The sequence below is a fragment of the Cyrtonyx montezumae genome, unplaced genomic scaffold (genome assembly GCF_038088225.1).
Source record: "Cyrtonyx montezumae isolate F1298 unplaced genomic scaffold, pur_monq_1.0 scaffold_14, whole genome shotgun sequence".
Lineage (NCBI taxonomy): Eukaryota > Metazoa > Chordata > Aves > Galliformes > Odontophoridae > Cyrtonyx > Cyrtonyx montezumae.
Window position 1 is genome coordinate 11243127 of NW_027071870.1, and position 24793 is coordinate 11267919.

General features: G+C 39.5%; 1 protein-coding gene across 4 annotated transcripts in view; it reads right to left on the reverse strand.

Annotated features, from left to right (window-relative positions):
• Nucleotides 1-714: 714 nt before the first annotated feature.
• Nucleotides 715-24793, reverse strand: part of NRP1 (neuropilin 1) — a 106641-nt gene continuing 82562 nt past the window's right edge. The window contains exons 10-17 of one of the 4 annotated variants that reach the window (XM_065731469.1): nt 23972-24116; nt 21031-21135; nt 18021-18080; nt 11117-11254; nt 7800-8074; nt 7247-7340; nt 5634-5690; nt 715-4373 (exon numbers count right to left, since the gene is read on the reverse strand). In XM_065731469.1, the coding sequence (XP_065587541.1) occupies nt 4087-4373; nt 5634-5690; nt 7247-7340; nt 7800-8074; nt 11117-11254; nt 18021-18080; nt 21031-21135; nt 23972-24116 (1161 nt within the window). In that variant the 3' untranslated portion in view covers nt 715-4086. The remainder of the gene's footprint in view (nt 4374-5633; nt 5691-7246; nt 7341-7799; nt 8075-11116; nt 11255-18020; nt 18081-21030; nt 21136-23971; nt 24117-24793) is intronic. The other 3 variants (XM_065731468.1, XM_065731470.1, XM_065731467.1) reach the window with 3 other exon arrangements.

Genomic DNA, 24793 nt, shown 5'->3' on the forward strand with positions numbered 1-24793 from the left:
TTTAAGTGCCATTTATATTCCCCCAAGATGGCTTGTGGCTGAGTATGAGAGACATACAGGAAGTGATGAAGTACATTCCTATGGAATTTGGATTTAGTGATTATATGGACAATAACTCTCACAACTATCCCTTGAGCAACCCCCACTGTTACCACAAAGCACAGTTTTGCTCAGAAGCATTGCTGTAGCTCCTCCTCATTTTAAGCAAGTACCCAAAATGCTGCTCTCTCAAGGAAGATTTGGTGCTTTCTTTCTTTTTCAATGTCATCAAAAACATGATACTAGATACAGCATTTTTTCCCAGAAACAGTAAAGAGCTGAAGTAAACCATATGTCCATGAGCACTCAACCTATTGAAGTATGTGCATTGTTTCTCTGCGCAAATAATGGAAGGATTTCACAAACTTTAATTTGCAGAGTGCTCAACATTAAAATCATGGTGTTAAAACTCTCCTGAACAATGAGCTCTCCTACCAAGGTTTCTGTCTGTCCACTGCGTGTATGGATAGTTGAGACAATTGGATCAGACTAGAAGCTTAAATTTAGGAAGCTCCTAATACTAGCAAGATATACTCAAACTTTTATTCTAACTGACTGCCTTGAAACAAATTTAACCATGATTAAAACATTGTGATTGTTGCAAGATTCTAAAGAAAAACAGGCATTTAATAAAACAAATGTGTTTTGGTATAATAAAATACATCAGGTATGGGATATTTTATGAAAATGTTTAATTCAACTGTTTCTTTGGAATGTAGTAGTCATAGTTTGGAAATTTAAGTTACAGTTCAGTTCTATGTGATTCTTTTTATGCTACTCAGTGTCTGAGAATACAAATGTCATTTAAAGTTAAGGCTTTGCTGTTAATTTTGAAACAACAATTTACAAGTGTCATATTGTCATAGAAAATAAAAATTTCTGTAAAAAAAATTTGCACAAAGTTTTATGATGGTACAAAACATGAAGCAATAATATACCAGTAAAATGAAATCATTTTACTACAGAAGATTTTTATAGTTTTTCAATAAAGAAAAAAATATGTTATTTTACACTTTAAAAATTATGAAACAATCTAAAACAATATAAACGGAACATTTTGTAACACTGCCTTTACAAATTAATAACTTTATAAACATATATATTTTTAAATATATTTATCAGTGCAAGATACTTTTCAATGTAAAGTTGCAGTATCATTTTTCCTTTTTTGAAGGGCAACTTTCATTCCATTACCTTCAGAGAAATCAAATCTTCAGTGCTAGATCCTCATTATCATAGAAAAGTCTAAAGACTACAAAGGAGATATCATTCTTTTTTATGTTTATCATTCTCAGGATGTTAAAAGAATAAAGGAAAAAACACCACACCAACAACCAGCAGCTTTACTGTTCAAACAGACTAAGACCAAGGGCAGGTCCAGAATCTATTGGAATCCATGGGAATATTTCAAAAAGTTTTGGGCCTGGGCTCCCCAGTGGGATTTTCTCTTCAAGGCAATATATAACTGTTAACTCTCAGTCATGCTAGTGGGTTAGAAGTGTTTTGAGATGAGAAGAGCAGATTCTTACACAGCTGAATCACAAAACAGTGTCCTGAAAATAATTCTGACAAATCCTTTCTTTTCTTTGGGTTAATTAACTAGCTGCTGCAATAGCTCGATGGTCAGCTTACACTGTTGGATATAAATGAAAATTCTGCCTCTGACAAAGTGAGTTTGCCGCTTGGGACATTTCATGGTCTAACTTTAGGGCATAACTTTTAAGTCACAGGTGCTCTGTCTCACCTTCTGGAGGAGCTGAGGCCTAGAGCCTGGGGAGGTAACTCCTCCACTGCAGGCAGAACGTGCTGACCTGAAGCGTGTTTGAATATTCACTACAGTCTCTGCTTTTGGGAGTCCTTCAAAGTAACAACCGTTTACTACTTTTTTCTACTGAGTCCTCCTTTAAAATATTTTCAGCTACATGACTTGCGTTTTTTACCTTCAGCCTCCCTTCCTCTTTTTCAATTCCTAAATTAGAGGTGGATTTTCCGCACCATTTTCTGTTTTGTGATTAGAATGGGCTACATGACATGCTTTAAAACATGTAACTGATAAACAAGGGTGGATTTTGTTGCTCTAGTAATTCAGAGCAGAGTTATCCCTTTCATAGTCCTAATCCTGGGCAGGATATTTCATTGCTTCCCTACAAAATCAATTTTGGAAAAGACTAACCCGGAAAATCACCGTCGCTTCCCTGGCCCCACAGTGGGAATTCAGTGAGGAAGAACAGGAGTGCAGCTCTCTCTAGAATGGTCCTTTCCCCAGGTTTGCATTGGATGAAGCCCCCCCCTCTGAGTGTGCTGAATCATGATCACTTCAGGCAGCTCCTCTGAGCACAGCATGACTTTGTTTCTTTTTACCTTCTCAGACAGCTGGGTCAGCTGTTGGATATTATTATTTTTTCAATAATATTTGTCCTGAACCATTCAAAATTGCCACACAACTGTTGAGTGTGTTTTCCTGACAGCTAAAATTAGCTTTGCTCACCAAACCATCTCAACTTTTGGTCAAACAGAAACCTTCTGGTAGGAAATGCCAATGGGATATAACAGAATAGTAAGGACATCTCCTACATACGCTGTGGGATTTTATTCTGCCCTCAGTACCCAAGTGCAAGCTCAATTAGCACTGATTAGCATGAAAATGAAGGTTTGCTGAGAGAAGAGAACTCTGGTTCAGGTAGGGGCAGGAGGAGGATAGTTTCTCATTTTAAAGGCAATCTTTTCAGCGAGGAATTCATTTCCCTAGTGTAATTAACAGGCAAGTCATTTAGGATAAAAGACATGTTTCGTGACCTCAGGAAAAAAGATACTGTCACTTTATGCCGTTAAGAAGAAACCCAAAGTTCGACTTTGGAGAGTAAAGTTAAGAATTTTCCCTTATTTTTTAACACAAACTCTAATAAAATCTTTTGCCATTACCAGCAAGTTAAAGCTGCATTTTTCTTTCCTTGGCAATGGCAAATGTTTATGCAATCTACTCAGAGAGAGAAAGAGAGAACAAGAAGAGAAGGGTAGAGAGATTTTACATTTGAAAATACATTCTATATGAAAGAACAATAAAAGGAGATATTGCAGCTTTATACAAAAGGGTCAAGAGACATGAAGTTGAAATACAGAAAGCAGAACAATCGAGCCAGGTGGTAAAATGTGATTAGCCCTTGCCTTGCCGAGGCTACTCTCTTACACTAAAATATACTTTTATTCAGTGAGCCATCAGAATATGATTGAAGACAAGGGCATAACTGTAGAGAATCAGAGCTGCAGTCAGTGTTAACACAATGAGAAGCAGTACAAACAAAAAGGCACTTGAGAGGACATACACTAGCCAGTGCCAAGGACTTTTTTGTTTTGATTTTAGGCAGTATACTCGGTTACCAGTTGTGTCTGTGATGATGGCACACACTCTTTTATGGAGTCACAAGCACAAAATTTAGTACAACACTGAAAAACACCAATAAAATTTGACTGTATTGCTTTGTAAACAGAGCTGACACACTATACTGGTACTGATGCAGCAGTACTTTCAAAAACATCCTAACCCTTCTTTGCCTATGCACAACACGAGCAATTATACACAAATACAGGTGCAGGAGTCCACTAAATTGCTGTTACTCCAATAATTTCTGGGCACTGAGCTACAGACAGCATGTCCATCCGAAGGACCCCACTGAATACATTTTGTGACAGCATCTTGGATTTTGCACAGTAAAAAGAAAATTACCCATTAACGGAAAACAAAGGAGAGGGAGAGAAAGAAAGACAAAATGAACTAGAAGTCAATCATACTTGGTCTCAACACCAGCATTTGATTATTTCAAATAAAACCAACAGAAAAAGCAGACTGTACATGATTCAGATTGTTAACACAGATTGTTGTCCATGTTTATCGGTTACACTCGTTGAAGCTCCTGAGAAAAGCTTGGCTCAGTGTCATCAATGCACTTTTCAGCCTGTACAGTAAAAGATGATCAACAGTTCCCCAGCATGACCGAGCTATGTCCTTCCATCCCGATTCTCTGAAACTTCTCAAGTTGCTTTATACCTTCATGCTTCCGAGTAAGAATTCTGTGTGTTTAGTTTATCTTTCTTCAGTTTTACACCATCGACCAGCTCAAAATTGTAATTCTCTAGTGCAGACAAGTTCCTCTCTGACATCCCATTGTGCCAACAGGCACAGTATAGGACAACTCCACAAATGGCTCCTAAAAGCACTCCAAGGGCGCTCATGGCTATGATGGTAATAAGGATTGGGTCTAGTGTCTTTAGGACATTGCCTGGTTTCCTGGAGATGTCATCATAGTCCTCATCTGTATGGTATGAAGGAGTAAACCCTGAAATACAGTAAGAGTTGCAAAATGTTCAGAACTGATTCAAGTTAGAGCTTTGTTTGACGAGTTGGAAATCTGGAGAAAGGATATCAAGCTTTTGGCATAAATTGCTACATAATTTGAAAACCCAGCTTCTTAGAAGTAGTCATAAATAGCTGAAAACTATCATGTGGCTCAAATAGCTGTTGATTTCTTCATACTGTTCTCCAGTCAATAAATCTGTTGCATGATAGCAGGGGTTCTGATTCTGCCTTGACTTATGTGGGAGTCTTGGGAATGAATAACTAGACCTTTTGGTTATATTTTGCTTGTCTGCAGTAGTTAGCTCCAAAATGTTAATTAAATATTACACAGCTCAGTGTGAATATTTATAGTCTTAGACATCAATCAGGAATCTTCAGACAGTTTGAGTCTGTCTCCACTCCACTGGCTTCAGGAATGGACCTTGAAACGGGGATAGTGACAGAACTGAGCTGCCTCCTTGTGTAAAATATTCACTGGATATCACAATCTTTCCCCTAAACTCAGTTTATTAAGGAGATACGCTAAGCTTACAAAACTTGGTAGTTGTTGCAAGAAAAGCAAATGAGTATTTCTGGATGAATTCTGCTTTTTCTAAACCCAGTGATAATCTTGTTGACTGTAACAGAAAAAAAATGAATCTCTTTGCTTGAAAAATGTGACTGTATTTTATTACTGGGACAATATGACAATTATGATCCATTTAATGATCCATTTACAGCTATCATCATTGGAAACGATAATGCTTTGGTAGACTGGTTATAAAATGACATTTTCAGCAAGGTCTGAGAAATGATTAGCCTGAAGAGTTTTGAGCCTAATTACCTAGACACTGCGTGAGACATAAAATACGTGATAGCTTTTTTTTTCATCTGTGGGTATGCCTTCTAAATAATATATACATATATATATATATATATATATATATATAAGGGATCTATAGTGTATGTGTGCATAAATATGTATACAATGCAGCAAATATATGTAAACAAAATTTGAAATTTTTGAATAGTTACATGTGATAAAAAATCCGTGAGATTATATGGCATAGAAGAATAAAACTATGAAATCCCTAGTGTAAATCTAAGCCTTTGAAGTATCTGCTCTAGATAAATTAAAAAAAAAACACAGTGCCATACGCAGTTAAGAGAACCAATCCATAAATAAGAAAACAGAATACACGCATTCACATGAAAATACACATTATAGTTCATTTCCTTGTAACTGTAGCATCATTTTTACCTGTTTGATTACTTTCTAGGTCTTCTTCCTCTGTATCATTCTCCACATCAGTTGATTCTAATGAAGCAAAGAGAATTGACATTGATTATTAGGGTTACAAACACTGATTGACTATCATGCTGGCAATAATGGTATAGCAGATTTTTCTGTGTCAGAGCATCATTATGTCAGCTTGACAGAACTGTTCATTATGATGGGCTCTGAAAATTAATGGAGAAAAAAGAAAGATTTAAAAACTCCTTTCCACCCAATCTTGGCACAGTTTTAGAGTTATCAGCAGGGGTTTTCCATGCCTACAAAAGAGAAATCAGTGTGATAAATTAGCATCTCATTCATTGTATTTACAATTTTGGAGCCCAATTCCATAACACTTCATCAGTGAAGGCACAGTTAATCATAAGAACTGCAGCGAGACCAGTTGTGTTTGGGCTGCTGAATGAGCTTTAGCTCTCAGAGGCCAAAGTCTCTGCTCACCATTCAGTTTGTATCTCTGAAAGGAGGAGGTAGGAAATAACTTACTTTACTCTCTCATTTCAGTCAGATCAATGCCATCACTGTGGTCCCAGCATCTTGCTTAGCACTGAAGACACCGCAGGAGGACCGGGCAGTGTGCCCTGACTCTCTTTCCATTTACGTGTGCCACAGGATGAATAGAGGAGACAGACTGCACAATGAAGAGACTGTGCAGTCTTATTCAGCTATGAAATTACCATGTAGTTGAAGCCTGTCATGTTATCCTCAAATGGCTGTTAGCCACAAAGGGTGAGGAACAGCCTCTATCATTGTTCTCAGTTGTGCTGCCAACTCAAGTGGTGTAAGTTTACATTTCTGATGCTGAAGGTTCTATTTTCTCTCATGTATAAAAGTCATAGCTCAATCTCCATCATGAAGGTTAGGATTTAGTTGCCTGTGTTTATCTGGAGGTGCTGCAGCTAAATTACATGCAGTATGCAATGCACATATTATCAGCTGTGACTGGAGTAACTTCAGACTGGCCAGAATTAAAACAACTGAAATAGTGTCTCAAGAACACCCTGGCTCAGAGGCAGAACAGACCATGATCCAATACTGCTCAGTGACATATGTCTGGGAGCTGATGACTATGGTAAATGAATCATAGCAACCTCTGTGCAGCAGAGCAGCAAAGGTCAGAGCAGGGGCCATCGAACCACGCTTGGGTATCCAATGTGAGTTTGATAAAGTGTTTAAAAAACCTAGGATAAGCGATCTAAAAAGAATGAAGAATTTTGAGCATTACTTAAGGTAGGCAAGAGCATTAGGAAGAGCAGAAAAATATAAAGAGTACAGCAATAAAAATATAGGGAGAGATCTGAAGATGTGATTGTGCTGTGACCCATCAGTGGGATGCCTGTTCTGATCCAAAAGAATGTATCATTGCAGTACTGTGTACTAGCCTATTAATTAAACCATGGGCCAGATCAGGGTGTTTTCAGTGCTAAGCTTCCAATTAGCCAATAACTATGTGTCCTATTCACACAGAAAAATAAAAAAGCAACCAAAACCCAAACCCCACAATATCAGCTATCTAAGTAAATCTAAGTAAATAAATGTACTGGATAAGATCTTTACACATTCTTGCTATGCATACTTACTTTGGCAATCCTCTTGTGATATGTGATTGTCAATATTAATATCATCCACAGCAATTCCTCCATTTCCTTTTCCAATTTCTCCCTCTATAACCACCTGGAAAAATAAGATAATTTTCACATTGTTTTCATGTTATCACACAATTGAAGCATTCAGGAAATCTTAATTAGCTGTTAACACACATCTCCAGTTGTCACAATGCCACATTACATACACTTTGATTGTGGCCTGTCAATCAGCACGACATGCCTTTATGAACTTATATGCACAAATGTGAATTCATATAATGTCAAAACTTCACAGAAATATTTTATATCAGCAGCAAAACTATGGCAAGGATGCAGTTTTTTGACAGCTGAGAAACGATTTCTAATGCATTTATTTGTCCTTCTGTAACAAATCGCTTGTATCACTGTCACCTGCGATAGCATGAAATATGCCACTATTATTACTGTCACAGCAACAGCACCTCATCTGTAGGTAAAATACTGTTTACATAAATCCTCCAGTGACATTTTCTGCTAAGGTGTATATAGCATGACCAGCAAGGCTCACCTGGTAATGTTTCACAGACTTGTGCAGCAGAACGCGGCCCTCCTTCCAGAAGTTTGCCTGGTGCCCGCTTAGGGTCAACAGCACCTGGTCGTATTCGTCCGGCTTCTGATAGCGCAGCTTGATCTTCAGGGTGCCGACGTGTGGGCCGGACATGTGGTACCAGAAAGTCATGCAGTGAGCAGAGTTCTGAGAGTAGATGACGGGGCTCAACAGCCGGGCAACTTTACCTTTCTGGCTTTCGTCAGCTTGAGAGTAGATGAAGTTGCCATCTCCTGCTGTGACAAAAAGACTGCATTAGGGGTACTGACCACATGTCATTTTCTTTGTTCAACTACGAAATCCCAGCTCCGCCAGTCCTGATCACTTTGCCTTCTGCCCCAAGCCCCACAGCTGAGGGTGAAGATTTGGGTGTGCCCCAGAGGGAGTTTATTTCTGCAGCTCACCAAGATGCCCTGTGCCAAGTGTGTACCACACAGCACTCAGAATTTCTTTCCGTGTGCTCAGGAATGGAGGCTAAGGCATGTTTGGAGTGACAACGAGTGCTGGATCGGTCAGTGATAGGCTTCTGAGGGACAGTCCTCATTCAGCAGTCCCAGCTGAGGTCCTGTGGGCCTCCTCCAAACTAATCGAGTAAAGAGCTGCTTTTTATGTCTGTTTAGTCTGAGCTTGAGAAGGCAGGGCTATAATGGGAAAAATAGTGGAGAATAAAATATCTTTGAGCAGCCATGGTCAGAGATGAGGAACAGAAATCTAAATGGGGTGCCGAAATTGGGCCAGGGTATTGTCACAAATGGTGCCAGTTAATCCCTTTCATTTTGGCAATAGCATTCTGGGCTCTGTATGTTTATGAGCAACTTCCCAGAAGATTAAGATCGTGGCAGAATGGATTTATACATGGATTTTATATAAGAAATCTGAACGATGGATACCCTGGTTTTGAAAATTACTTCCTTAATTGGGTAGGAAAGCATGTGATGATGTCATTAGTTTGGTAACAACAAGATACGAGGTGAGATAGTGATTGAAGCAAAGTGCTGGTGATCTGCTGTGATGTTTATACCAGTGCTTTAGCTAAAGAAAAGTTAAAACATAAAAAGAGGCAAAAGATGTTTAGAAGGGTGAGGCTTTATCAACATTGGTCTTCGATTATATACAATATTCTTGAGTTTCATCTGAAATAATACACAATTGAGATTTGCTGGCCTGTGATGGTATCGTCTTGCACCAGTGAAGGAGTACAGAATAGTAAAAGATTAACTAGGAAAAAAGCAAATGGGTTGAACCTAGTTGTTGAAAAGAGTGGGACTACTAAAAGAGAATATTTATTGATTAACTAGGAAAAAAGCAAATGGGTTGAACCTAGTTGTTGAAAAGAGTGGGACTACTAAAAGAGAATATTCTGACATGAGATAATGTATTTTACTTGGATTTTTCTGTGAGCAGTCAGAATTACCCTGGCCAGTACACATGGAAGTATCAGATCTTAGAAAGAATTTTGTAGGGGAAGTTGATGTTACATTGCCAAAACATTAGGATTATTTTTTTTTCCCCAGTTTTAGTGTAGTAGCATCTTGTCTAGCTTCTTCATCAGGAGTGTTTGTGCTGATAGGCTATTTCCAACCTTACCCCTGTGCAGAGGACAGCACAACATAAATGCAAATCTCTCTCATCAAAGAATGGTGATAGAAAACCCCAAAGGGAGGGAAAAAAGGAAAATAATCACAGCATTAAGATGGTTTCTCAGTTGGAAGACCTAACTCTGGCCAGATTTAATCATAACATGAATAATTTGAAGTGGCATATAGCGTATCCTGCTGTCTTAAAGCAATTGCTGTTGAAGATCACTTCTATGGAGTTTCTTCAGTTTTACAGAAGTACAGCTGGGAATCATTCATGTCAGTTTTCCCAGTATACAAGGTGTTTTGCTGAGTAACAGGCATACTGAAATGCATGTTTGTTATGGAAGTGCCATTCAGACCACTTGTGGACTGTGTTCACACCCACTTCAGCCCTATGGCAAATGTAGCACTCCTTTGGAGTTGAAGGAACATTAGGAAATATTGAAAATGAGCATAGCAAGGAGCAAAATGAGCTGCCTGGAAGACTTACTGAAGATACTGCTAATGGAATGAATAAGTCTTCTGCAATAGCAAGACCCAGAGGAAACAACAAAATCTCATTTGAAGAATATCATTTCTTCATCTCTTGATTGAAGACAGGTTCAGTCTTTCTATAATCCTTGGTGGCAAAGTGCAGATAGCTCTCATTTCCAGAATATTACTGCAGTGCTGGGTCAAGAACTCTGTCTTCATTGTCTTAATTAGAGCTTTACTTATGCATGCCTTTTAGATTTTGTCAGTCTCTGGCTAACATAGCTTTTAACCTCCTTTCAATGTCAGATCCTACTGAGCCATTTCACTTTACTTTACATCAATTTTTCCACCATTACAGACTTCACTTCAGCTAACTGCATTTAGTTAATTTGATGCCATTTATTTGTACAATGCCATTTATAAAGTATTATGTTTTTTTTTTCTCTCCTGAAACTACTGTACTTGTCTTAAGATTCAATTGAAAGTGTCTCAGAATTTAAGAAGTCCAATTTTGTCTAATTTCCTTGTCATTCTCATTAAGTAAAGGGGTTGCAGGAGTGGGAAGGGGTATTCATCCCTAACACATTTGATTAATCTGCACGTATGCAAGGGAGAACACTGAAGTGAGAGGCCATGCAGGTCACACAATGCCCTCCCTTCTCTGTTAGCCAGCAGCATATTTATTGCCTAATTATGCAGAGCCATGAGTTAGATACTACAAACTAAACTCATCAATTTCCCAGGGTAATAATTCTGGAAAAACTGTGAGTGAAAGGATGGCTGCAGTGTCCAACACTCACTGGAGAACAGGAGGGCATGGAAGCAATCCCTTGTGAGAAGTTTCACTTGCAACTGCAGTGACAGTTTCTGTAACCACGAATAGGAATAGTGTGGAGTTTGCTCATGACCATATCATTTAGTAAGTGACATTTGCAGAAGGTTTGATTATTTAGACTTTTTCTACCCTAGGAGGCAGTTATCAAAAGGATAGTCAGGAGGACATATTTATTGTCAGTTCCTCACAGTAAATAATCTTCATTTCTCAACAAAAGAGATAATTATGGACATTTGTGTCTACACATAACAAATCAGGTTCCTTATGCTTATCTTTCCCACAATACATAATCTAGGTATAACTCAGTCTCTTCTGGATTTGGAAGGCCTGTTGGTATTGAACAGAGCAGCTTCTCATGAAAAATGGCTAAATCATGAACTCAAGATTACCTGTGTGGTCTTGAATTGGCCCGGTTTTGCTGGTCAGAATTGCCCACTTCAAATCAACCTGGTTGTCATGTTCCCACTGGCACAAAGTCTTGTGGGATCCCCAGCCAAACCCACAGTTGAAGTTGTATAGTGGCAGTTCTGAAGGAAAAGACAGAAAAGGAGGGTGGAAATGTGATTATTAATTGCATATTCAGATTTTATATTTCAAAACCAAATGCATTAATTTGACCACTAAGAGAGCCATTCCCACTTGAAAGTCTGAGAAGGCATATCAAGAGTAGTCCTGCTAGGAGAAAGGACGGCTATTTCTAGTAAACCATGTGCCTGTTTTTTGTCACTTTATGAAACTTATTTTGTGATTTTTCTTTTTTGTTGGATTAATTTCCCCACATTACCTGATAACTCTTCTGTAACATATATGACTCCAAAAGAAAACTTTGGCTTACTTATCAGATACATTTGCTGGTTGTTAATATGCAATTCTACAGTGACTGTATCATAAAAGTGTACAACAAACCACGATAAAAATTGGATAAAAATAAGAGAAGTCAGGAACGCTAATGGAATGTCCTTGGCAGGAAAGGATTTCTGCTGAAATGCACAGCTCGTGGCATCAGTCAGGAACAGCCCTGCAGCATCTTCCAGACAAGCAGGCCCACAAGATGGCAGCATTGAAATGGACAAATTGAGACAGAAAAGGGACAAATGTGGCTGATTGCCAAATGAACTCAAAATAAGCTTCAAAACAAGCTCCATGTAAAACAAGGGAAATCTGGTATTATGGTCAGGATGAGATCATATCTTGTTTTCAGCTTCTCTTCAAGTTTGCCCAAAGGTTTAATAGATTGTAGCTTATTCTACTCAATACAACTTGGAACTTGTATGGAAAGATTATACAAAGATAGCATATTCTTCACATTTCTTATTTTGAGAATCACTTTGAAATCTTTTGGGCTTTTGGTTTCTACCACATTGGTATGAACTTTTACCTCACCTCGAGCAATGCCAGCTCCCAGTAGAGTAATACCCCTCCCACAGCAATGTGACCAAATCCTGAAGTCTTTTCTCAGGAGTGACTCATGCTTTATTAAAGGAAAAAACTTAGATTTACTTTAATTAGTGGCTTTGTGCAAGTATGAACTAAGAACAAAGGACTCTTTTCTCCCACCATTATCAGGACTGGGGGAAGAATTCTGTTCTTTTGGTGTCTTTCCCATTATTAAAACAACAGAGAAAAAAAAACCCAAACAAAACAAAAAAACAAACAAAGAAAAAAAAACCATCCATGGAATGAGAAAGATAATGTACCTCTTAGAATGTCTCTTGTTTATTGTGGGAAAATATAGAGAAATATGGGAAGTGTGCTGGGACCTGCAACTGGGCAGACTTTTGAGGCAGATCTCTTCCAGTCTGATGAGGCAAAGAGCTCCACATAAAAAAGCAGCCCAGGGAAGACTTGAAAGACTTTTGAACTCACAACCTAGATTTTAATAAGAAGTAAACTAGAAGTAGTATGATAGAACTATTTTATGATCAGAGAGAAGACCTTAAGTGAGTAGGTTAAGACAGAACAGATATAAAAGCAGTTCATCTGTCACTCCCTCCTTGCCCGCTGTGTCCTTGTTCAGTGAATCCTCGCTCCTAGACATGCTTTTCACTCAACCCAAATCCAGAGGATTCCTGCGTTTCAGCCACTGAGTGCTCTCTGCTCTGGCCCCCACACAGCGGAGAGGTCCGAGTGTGCTGCAGCTCCTATCCCTCCTCCACCTCGACTGCGCTGCAGCATCTCTGCAATCCACGAGCCTTGTTCCTCACCCCCACCTCTCATCTGCCTCATCCTAACCTGACTCTCTGGCCTCTTGCTGGCCTCCGGAGGGGTCTACCTGACATTGTCACGGATGCGGCATTCTAACTGGGAACTGATGAATTAAACAGATACTGTCTGTCACAGGAATTTAACGTGGAGAAAACATGTTTCCTGGCGGACCTCAAGCTTTTCTAGGAAAGAGGCAGATCGTGGTGAATAATGTCTCTTTGGACTCAAAATGTTGAAGAAGCAGAGCTCAGCCTGTGCACACATGGGTACAGAAAGGCAATCCATTATGTTTCTTGCTTTAGTATATGTTCTTTTTTTTTTTTCCCTAGACAATGGGACCATGATCAAAGAGATTTTGCCCGAAAGGGGACATCTGAAAATCAAGGGGAGTTTTTAAAGAAATAGAGTGACATCAAAATGAATAAAAGGGTTTTAATTTTGTGAGAAATATCCTTTCATTGTCAAGGAGGCCTAGGGAGAGCTATGCTGCATGGTTTTGACATCAGTCGTGAAACAAAACTATAAAAAAAGCCTTAGAGAACCTAAAACAAAATTAATCTTATTAATCCCAAAGAATTATATAATGTGAAGCTTGTGATAGCCTGTGTAGTATTCAGACCACAAGCAAGGAGAACAATGGTGGATAGATCACATCCATCTGAAGATGTAACACAGCATAAATGAGTACATGGCACAAAGAGGTTGAAAGGACTGGGACTGTTCAACTCTGAATAAAGGTAAATAGCAGAGGACACAGAAGAAATATGGGCGAATAATCTAGAAAAGGAAGGTTACAGTATTCTGTTTTCTCAGTTTAATAGCCTGAGAAAAATGAGATATACAGTGTAGTTTGACACTAATCAAAGGAAAACCTCATGTGGTATGAACAACACTTACTTCCCTTGAATACTGCTAAGGGTGCTTCAAATGCTTCAAAGAGAAATGGACACTGAAATGAATGAGGAAAATATTCAGAATTTAGTTGTTAATTCTAACACAGAGGGAGTGACAAAAGCCTCCTTCTTCATGGTCTGAAGCAAGCTCTGAACACTGACTAGAATCAGAGCTTCAAAGCAGGGCTAAATTTCACAGCATCATCTAATAAAGTATTTCTTACACTTTCATTTGAAATATAGAGTCCAGGAAACTGGCAAAATGCCTAAGTTTGATATGCTTCGGCCATGTGTGTTCCTTGGCTTTGCTGCTGTGTGGCACAAAAATGAACTTCTTTTCCATTTAGAAGTTAATGAGAATCCTGTGAAATTGAGCAGGATTTGGCCTGTAACATGTTCTTCAACAGCTACTTCTTGCTAGGTCCCTACTGCTTCTCACAAGTGATTGTGTTAATCTGTTCCTTAGACAATCATAGCAATGGGACTGGAAATCAAAAGAAAGGCATTTATTTCAAAGTGCTCTCATTTTATGGGATCCTTAAATATGCCATCTCTTACTGTCTATTATGCCTCTTCCAGTGCTTCTCCCAGGGGCCCATGGAAAGAAAAAAAGTGACCTGCTAGCCAATTATTAACAGACACCTGTAGCATCAGGATAGGTTCATTAGCCGTATGGACAACAGGTCTACCCCAGCAAAAGACAAAACAGTTCAGTGCTTCTAATAAAGATCCCAGGAGGCTGATACAGTAGCTCACAGTAAGCTACAGGCAATCTGTCCATTTCTTTGTCCTTGAACTACAGCTTGGCAACTCTTGGGATAGGAAGGAAAGCAGAGAGGAAGGAAGGATGAGCAGCATATGGTGGGCTCCCTTTGCAGCACTGTCCTATTCCTCTGCTAAGATAATTCCCTTGCCAGCAGGTGATTGATTTGTGGGTTTGTGTATATGCAGAAGATGAAGAAAACCAGCTATTATGTAACTAAATAGCAGCAGTTCAGATGAGAATCTGAGATGGAGGTGTGACGAAATCCCATATGTCTTTTTGAAAATGTAGGGTACGTGATATTGAATTAAAACAGATTTATTCTCTCAAAGTATAACCAACAGCTGTACTCCTTGACCACATCTTGCTCACAGCTGGAATCGTTACTGCATATGAACAAGAAAGTCATTTGAAAATCTAGTTGAGTGAGTTTCTTGCTAGTCCATTAATCTTTTGTGGCCCAAAGATTTTGACATATTTTTATAACTCCTCTAACAAGAGGAAAGGAGCACGATGGCATTAAAAATACTATGAAAATTACCTATAGGATGCTCTTGCCAAAGGGTAAATCAACACTAAAATGGGAAATTGCAAACATAATTTGGACCACTTCAAAGCAGTGTACTGGGTCTGATTCTTATTTGCATTTCACCTTTTTATGCTACTTATATTGGCAGTATAGAATTACCTCAAATGATAGCAAATAATAATTGAAGTGCTTTAATATCCCTTTATATCCTTTATCAGTGCAAAGTTGTCCTGTCATAGAAGAGGTTCAGGCCTATTCTAACTTTAAATAATTTCTTTGTATAGATTTTAACCCCGAGATTTTTTATACTTTTCCAAAATAGCTACTATATGTGTGAAAAACAAGATACGTTACTTCTTGAACAGTCTGCTTTACAAAGGACTGAGCTTACACTCCAAGAGCACATTATGTAAATGAACAGCTTGCTCTGTATGTAAATAGCTAAGAGTTGAGGATTTCCAATAGTTCTTTGGAATTGAAAGAGAGATGTTGAAAAAGGCTAGATGTTGGTGAGTCTAAGGACTGAGGTCTGAAAGGTATTTACCTTGACAGACAGGTTTGTTAAAAGCACCTTTTTAAGTCTGAGAAGAAAAGTAGATCCTATAAAAAAATAAAAAATCCAAAGCTTTAAACTTTTTGAGCAGTTGGAAATAATGATTCTTTTTTATTTTCTTACAATTCAGTCCCCTTGGAATGAACTGTAAAAGTCTCTTTGATGGAAAGCTTGTTTATATGTGGAGGCTTTCCAGCTATTTGCACTTAACTGTTTCCATAGTGTATGAAAACTGGCAGGAATAGGATAATCTCAAGACTTTGACATACACAAGCGTGTTAGTCTGGGATAACATGATTAGGGGTGCTTGAAAGCTTGAACACAGGCAGGAAGATGGCAGTACACAGGAGTACAGGGCATTAGCTCATCTTGCAAAAAGATCTGTGCCACGGGAGGTACTGGTGTTAGAAGGGCTGGCAAAGGTGTCTCAAATTCACCATGGCACCAGATGCTGCGGCTGGCAGTGGCTTGTATCACCTCTCTGCCAGGAGGGCTTTCCCCATGCTGAGGGGAATTTCTGGCTACCCCTTTTTGGGAGTTTTCTGGCTGGTTTTCATTGAGGGATTACAAAGCAGCTGGAAACCTTTATGTCTTAAATTGCCGATTCTGGAAACCTTATTCTTTTTTATTAGCATCTGACTGATCTCTGTGTATGATCTTTGTACTGTACTATCATGTGGGAGCCTGGCCTTTGGGATGTGAGCTTGTCCCTTACTCCCTGGAAGGAAACAGTTCCTACCAGCACAATGCAGGGAAGTAGCATTGGCATGCTCTGAAGGGAACCTCGTAAACTTCTTCAGTAGAGAAAAGACTTGGCTCATGGCAGAGTAAACGAAGGTGGTGCAGAAGGGAAGTAAGGAGAGAAAATGAGGATATCTTCATCTCTGGCAGAAACAGTCCCACCCAAGCCAAAGGCATTAAACACAACCTGTAACTGCAACTGGCACTGGGGAGGGGCGAGGAGAACTGCATAGCACAGAGGCACTGTATGAGTTTGCAATTAGCATTTGTTTCAATGCAAGAAGATGGCTAAAAGAACTGTAAAAAAAATAATTTCAGCCAAGTAGAAGACTAAAAGCTCATTTCAGACAGTCCAGAGTAAAACAATCCTAATGTTTTACTCTAAGCTCACTGCAATATCCTTTTTGCCCTCACCACTCCCAAACTGTGGAGTCACCAGTTGTCCCTCAGCCCTGCAGCAATGCTGGCTGTGAGAGAGCAGCAGGAACAAGTGTTCTGTGATTCTGGTACCCCTCAATCTGCCCCACTCATACAGAAGGCAGAGTTAGGAATAGTATATGCTGACAAAGCAAACTGTATGGTCCTGGAGACAAATTTTTGAGAGACTAAAAGCATTTGCCTCTTCAATAGAGGAATGCAGAAACTGAGAGTGGGAACAATGTCAGAGAGAAGCCAGCTCTGTCTCTTTATCAGATTGACACTATTGGTGCTCTGTAGGAAACTTTTCCATTATTAGTACCTCTTTTTTTTTTTTACTTGAGGCAGAAACAGCTTGTGTCACACAGTTGAGGAAACAATGATAAACACTCACCCACCCTGCTACAAATCACTTGCAAGGCTGTATCTGACCATACTTTACTGGAGGAAATGGGAGTAGTTGAAAACTGACCTCTTCACCACTCCACATTCACCAATGTACAGCATTTTAAACTAGTGTTCCCACTTTTTGCAGTTCAGCTATTCTGACCAAATCCATTCTGTCCCCTACTCCCAGTAAACTGAACAGGATATTAAAAAAACTACTATGAAAGATCTGGAATCAGCAAAGTAAGGATTTTAAAAGCTGCTAGTTACTGTCTTGATTAAATAGAAAGGACCTGCTGCCAGTGACAACTCTTTTCAAGTTCATGGTAGTAGTTTATATAACCCCATTCTGAGAAAACTTGCTAGAAAACAATGTTGTAAAACTGCCAGCTCCATGGTGGAGACAACTGGCAAACTTTACTTGTCTAAGTTTTGTAAAACCATGGATATAAAGAGTGAATGTGCCTGTGTGGATTGTTTTTGTTTTCCTCAAGTTTGCAAACAAACTCTGTGTCATTAAGATGCCATTTTAACAGAATACAGTGTGATTAAGCTAGTTTAATTTTGTCAGCATTTACCATTTGCTGATGCAAAAGGAAATCTTGTTCTCTGCTTTGTCTACATGTAGATGAAAGAAATAAAATATTTACTGTATAGAGCTGAGAGACCAGATGCTTCTTTACATCAGAGACTTTTAGGGTCTGGGGAGTCAGGAAGTGCTGCAATTCATTATTTTGTCTCTGGCATGAAATTTATTATGGAATTTATTATTTTTTTTAATAAGAAAAAAACCTTTTTTTTATACCTGGTTGTAATGTATTGTCTATTACTGTCGGCTTTTCTGTGTTCAGCACTGTAGTTCCACCTGGAAAAGAAATTATGCATAACATGATACATGGGACACAACAAAGGACACGGCGATCATTAGGAATATCCCATATATAAATCTGAAATATGACCATCTTTATTAGATGTGCAAGCAACTGAGAACCTTTAGCATGAAAATATGACACTAAAGGTCTGGTTTCCTTTACAAAAAAAAAAGTATAAATAATTAACCCCCCCTCCAAAGAAACCAAAAAATCCCCACCCAGAACTCAAATAAAGCTTTCTATGTTTTCAGTCCTTGCAAACACCAACTAATCAATCCTCACGGTGCCCTTATGGTTGTCCTCACTTTGCAGACAGTGATTTGTCAAAATCACATGGGATGTCAGTGACTGATCTCCCTAGCCCCCTGACACTCACCAATCTGTGCATTCAGCAAACACATGCTTGCCATATCAAAGACCGGAGGTCCTCCAGCCCCTGCACTGCTTCACAGCCAATTTGTGAGACCAGCTTGAAGGAGAGCTTCAAGGGAATTACCCAGCTTTTGGCTGTTCTCTAGGCAGGTTTCACTGCTGTCTCAAAGAGCAGGGGGAATTAAGAACTTTCTTCAAGTAGATGAACAAGAGATGAGAGGGGTCACGGCTCACTCTCTATGCTTACTAATTGATATTTTAAAAATACTTGACTTTTTAAAGGTAAGACTCACATTGATAAAGGAAACAAAAAGTAAACTAGTGCAATTATAAATGCACAGTGGGGTGCTGATTACCAGTCAATGGCTTTTCTCTTCTCCAGCAAACAAGTGCTTAGAGCATTATAGAAAGGATGACTATGATGACTTCCAATGAGAATGAATGCCCAAGCTATATCAGCTTTATGTTTGTGAGAATGATCTGATGGGAAATGCTATAAGCCACGCAAATAGAGTAGCTCTGTATGGGGTCCAAATAGAGCAGGAAGGAATCTGGCCTAAAGTACAATTATAGTTAATTGCAAGGGAGGCTTCATTGTGATACTCACATATGTGCAAGCACCATCAGGGAATTGACTCAAGCAGCCGTACCCATGAGAATGCTGGCACTGTACTCACATGGGGAGTGGAGGAAAGAAGGGATGGCACTGATGCCTTGCTCTGCCATCCTTAATGGGCCATGAGATTTACATACTTTCTGCCTATGTGTTTTGGAGGAAGAAAAGAATGTCTGCAGTGAAATTATTGGTAAAATCACGTTAGTGCATTTTTTGTGTTCCTTGTGACATCAAACATAAAATGTAACATTACTGCCGTGCCCAGAACAATTGAGCCAGGGTTTCTAGGTGGTGTCATAAACTATACTGAAGTGCCAGCACTTTGTAGAAGGGCAGTATAGTAATTTTCAATTTTAGTAGTGAAATAGGTTCAGTTCCCAGAAAATCTAGCACTCAGGAAGACTGGTGACTGCTCCCTTGTCTTAGAGATTATAAACTGCTCCCTAAGCACAGCCTGCAAAAATTGCCAGAGGGAGTTTCTTCTGCTCAATAACCTTTCCCTGAGGGACATGTGGGATGCAGTCCTGAGCCGCCTGAAGTGCAGAGACTATTACTGAGTGAACAGGAAGGTGCTTGCACAGATCTGTCTCCTTGCCCTCACACAGCCCCTGTCTATGTGAAATATGTCTCTGCCTATTGGGTCTTGCAAGCCAGCCCTCGTCAGAGAGCTTTGCAGGAAGCCCCAGGGTTTTCTGACCTGGCTCTTTGCTTTCAAAAAAATTACAAAATTACAATGTTTAGTAATACTGAAAGCTTTCTGAGCTACCGTAACACAATACGGACTATTTTCTTAGACTTTATACATGGCTCTTTTCACAAAGAATAAGATTCATCTGGAATACTGATTTGAAAGGCAGTGACAGTGACCGAGCAGTGTCTTTTTTGCCCAAACAATTTGGTTTTTCTGATTTGCAACATACATTTACAGGAGGCAGTGGCAAAGCTCAGAAAGGGTCTCATGCTGAAACTGTGCTTTCACTCCTATCTGCTGTCAGATGTTCTACTTGGCTGCTTCCAAAAAGCCAATCTCTCTCTTACCTAGGGTTTCCCAAAGTCCTCATGGACAACTACTGCCAGGTTTTGGTGCTGTTTTATGTCATGGATATAAGAAGCAGTAAACTTTTATTAGATAAGGGCACCAGGGAGAGGTGATGAAATAGTCTGTGTTGCTACATCTAAAAGTAAGCTCAACTGCTACAGAAGTATGGATCTAGTAGGGGAACAGGCCCAGAGCTTTGTACAGTAAGTGACCTCCATGAAGGGATCAAGGATGTAGCGATGCAGTACCAGCTATCTCAGAAGGACAGTGGTTCTGTTCAGAAGTGAGAAAATATGAAATTTCAGAGGCTTCCTGCCCTCTAGATGCATACTACCTTATGTCCCGTTTTTCTCTTAGTGAAGGTCAGCCCCTCTGCAGCTGAAATGCAGTGCTGGTAGGGAAGCTCATGGAAATCTTACTGGTGGTGTATGTATGAGTATGCTTTGATAAAGCAAAACTGCTTTGTTTCTGTCTGAGTAAGGTTTGAGGCTGAGATTTGAGTCCTATGCTAAATTTTATGTGTGGAAGAGTATAGGTATTTTGGGCCTAAACAATATTTCATTTTGATTTCTTCAACCTCAGACAATAAACCTCAAAAGGTTTATCCAGCTTTGTTCTTAGTAAGAGAAAGTTTGATTATGACATTTGATTAGACAGAATTCCTGATTAAAAAAAATGCCCTCTACTCCAGCTAGTCACTATTATTTGCTTCCCAAATTACATAGCTGAAAAAACAATCAAAAGTATTGTCATATGCAAAAGGCAGATGCCTCTGTTTTGACAGCACCAACAATATGAACTGCATACCAATGTCCATTTATGCTGAGTGATTAAATCAGTACAAATGTTTAGCTGGTTACTGGTGATGAATATGAGCTATAATGAAGCTGCAATGAAATGAGGATGGTTTCTGCACCTGTCAGTTGGTAGTCATCACCTGTGCCACTGTGACAGTTCGCCTGGTCATCATCACACTCATCCAAGGGCTTGCCTTCAGAAACAGTAGGAACAGCTGTAGGAGCTGAAAGAAAATCCAGTTATTACTAAAACATGTGCTGGAGAATCAGTATGCAATTGGGAGTACCATCTTGATGAGCACCATACTCTGCTTTTCCGTGTTATTTTTGAGAGAGGGAGCAACTCTGCAGGTTAGTTAGTATTTCCTGGCAATGGGCAGTACTTGTTCTTCCTCTTGCACTAGGGCACTCTGCTGTATCTGAGCTCAAGGGCTGGGTATGGTCTGGACTGTCTGTTCACTGGCTGATGACAGCTTATTGTTTCTACAAACCAGGAGTGAAGGGATGGAAGTCTCAGAGTAGGGTGGAAACCCCATCATCTTATTGTGCGGATGAAGTGTCCATGATTAGGCCTGTACAGAGCAGCAGGAGGGGTGCATCCTCAGAGTGGCAGTTCTTCAGCTTCTACCACACTGCCAAAGAAATCTCTGCATAGCATGTGTGAGGGAGGAAATGTCTGGGCAGACAGTAACAGTGGCAGGAAGGCAGTGTAATGAGGAATCACTTTGTGCTCAATGAGAAGGTCTGGAAGGAGTTTCTTTTGTTCTTGTTGAAGTTATAAATAAGTAAGACATCAGTGATGTCAGTCATTCCTCCTGGCCACCTGCTTGCTTCTCACTGGTGATGACTTTCCGGTAGCTTCTGCATAACCAGTAGAAGTCTGACCTTTGTTATTGCAATTAAGACCTTGAGATTTATGCAAGGTGCCAGAAAATATATCTAAATCCCAGTGTCTGCAAAACATGTAACATCTGGAAAATCAGGATACAGTTTATGTTTTATGCTGGAAGTATATTTCCTTTTGTTAAGATAACCAGTCTGGGAATGTGGTGCAGGCTTTTGCCTGTTTTCAACTACTGCTATTTTCCTTAGCGATGTTTTACTGTGATTATAGCTACAAAATAATGCTTCACTTCCTTGGACTTTTCTACTGCCTCCAAAGGCCACTGACCACATAAGATCTTATGCATTAAATTCATGGCTTGAAAATGTCAGTAGGGATGTTAGTGTCTGAGGAAGCTCTACTCTAGGATGAAACAAGGCTCTTTTGGACCTCGACCTGTGCTTTACAGGTATAATCTAGCACTAAAGAAACATTTCTGTACCTGTTATAAATTATTCAGGGCATCTATTCCCCATATTTCCTTGCAAAGTCCTCTGGGAGCTCCCTCTAGCTTTCCACATCAAGTTAAGTTTCTTATCTTGATCTTCATGCCCCTGTATAGCCTCAAGCTTGCCTGTGTCTCTACCATCAATTCATATAAGCCCCTTGGGATGCTCTGAAGACACAAAGCCTCCCCTTGCTCATTACTGCCAGAGAGCTGATTTTTACTCCTGTCTGTGCCTATCTCCATGCTTCCTTTCTCATCTCAACACCTATCCTCCTCAGTAAATCTCAAGTGACTTCTTTTCATTCAACTCTCTCCTAAAGATACAGTTACACAACAAATTTTTCTTATTATGTTTCTCCCATGGGTGAATGGAAATTGACCCTGCCTGTCCCATGGATGACCTGCAGGTGAGCAACCTTCAGAAGTGCTCCAGAGTGGGAAGATGAATGCAAGTAGATGTGTCCCAGGGAAATATAATACCTGCTGCAGCAGTTTGCCTAGTTACTCTTCTCTGGCTCCTCCATCACACTGAGCCACATGTTCTTGTAAGGTGATCCCTAAGCTCACTTCTTGATGTGTAGGTGGCTACAGGACCCCCGTAGCAGGAGGACATTACCCACAGGTTGTAAGTTTACACAGGGCAGGTGCTGAGTTTTCTTCTCTCTTTTCTGAGCAAGTAGTACAATAGTTTGCAGGAACCAAGAATTCCCACAGGAAATGAGGACTTCCTGCAGGAACTAAGAAGCATTTCCAAACTCCCAATTTTCTGGGCCAAGTAAAAAGCACACTTATTCAATTTGGCCTTCACTAAAAAAAACAATGGAGAACTCAGCAGTTCTCACAGTAATGCTTCCCACTCTTCCGCCTTGGGAATGGAACAGTGAGAAAGAAATGGAGGTAGAGCCGTCATTCAACCTGGGAGCCTGTTCAGCTACTTCTTTATGAGGTATCACAAGAAACCCCTGATAACATGGTTTTATTATATGTGTATTGTTAAGCTCTGTGATTTATAAGCCAAGCCACTGCACCTTCATCTACCAGATAACTGTGAAATTCACGCAGTGTTATCTGTAGCTATCGATGATGTTAAATAATTATTGTTTGTACAACAAAAATCAAATCATAATAATGCTTCATGTCACAGTCCAAACATAAATGTCTAAACTTTTCTCTTCCTTGTCTTTTATCTCTTTACATACGGTTGCAAAATTAAAGCATGGTGGGGAACAAAACAGACCTTCCTCACCCCTAAAACGAAGAACACAGACCCTGTCCAGACAAGTAATCACTGTACACCATACTGTCTGGTATGACTTTCACCTTTGAAGGAGAAAAAGGTATAATTTCTCCCTTTACATTTTCAGAAAATGGCTCTTCCTGGGTTGTATCATGGTAACAGAAAATTAAGTTCCTGTCTTTATTTTCTCCTAATAGCTCTATGCTTCTTGAAAGCATAATCATAAGTTTGCTTGAGGGAGCAGAAAACCATGTGGAGAATATCACTGTGATTCAACAAAGGATGGGAGAGAGGATAATATTTGTGCCTTCAGCATATTCGAACGTCTGCCCAGAAGGAACTGATTAGTCCAAGAAACAGCACTAATGGCAGTCACGGAAACAAGAGTATGACGCTCTGCCTGTGCAAGAACAGCAGTGTTCAGCAGTAGTCCAAGTACAGAATGTATGTATGAAAATAAGAAAATGCACTCATCTCTAGAAGAGCAATTACCTTCAAGTTCACATCCCAGCAGCTCCATTCGAAGACCCAGTCCTGCATGTGTGGCTCTCTCAGGGTAGACGCGGATGAATCTCGTCGATACAGGTTCAAAAGTCCGTAGTTCAGGTGTATCGTAGTTGGTATTGCCTTCAAAAGTCTGCAAAGCATGACAAATCCTGCTTGTTAAAAAAGATTTGTCAATGTTTTCTTCATTTCTAACCTTTGAATTATGTGAAAAGCAGGCCAGATTCTAACAATTTAATAAGTGTCAGACTTCCCCATCCTAAATGAGAATGGAAAATACACAGTTAAAGCTTCTCGGAAAAGTAATGCATTTCATTTTTCATAAACTCAGTAGCAACCAATCCATCAGGGTCATAACAAGAGCTGAGTGTTTAATGAGACATGTTTTTAAATGACGCTCTGATCTGGCGTTTAACTGGGTGACATTTTCAACACTTCTTAGGGAAAAAAAAATGACTGAGGTGAAGATCCTGTCACCTTTTAAGTGGTTACAATAATAATCCAACTATTCAAGAGAAAATTTCAATCTGATTTCCCCCAGCGACAGAGTTTCACAAGTTGTAGTTATTTCAAAAGGCATAAATTAAACTCCAGTAACAGTAGCTGCAAGAGTTCTTCCAGGGAGATTGCTATTGAATAAGAATAGAAAGAAAGAAAGAAAGAAAAAAATAAAGAAAGAAAAAAAGAAGAAAGCTGCTTCCTGACAAAACCGCAATATAATTTAACAGGTAAGGCAGGTCAGCGAAGGTACCTTTCAGACAAAAATCTCTTGTCTGAGTTGCACTCTGGGTTCTTCAGCCATAATATAGC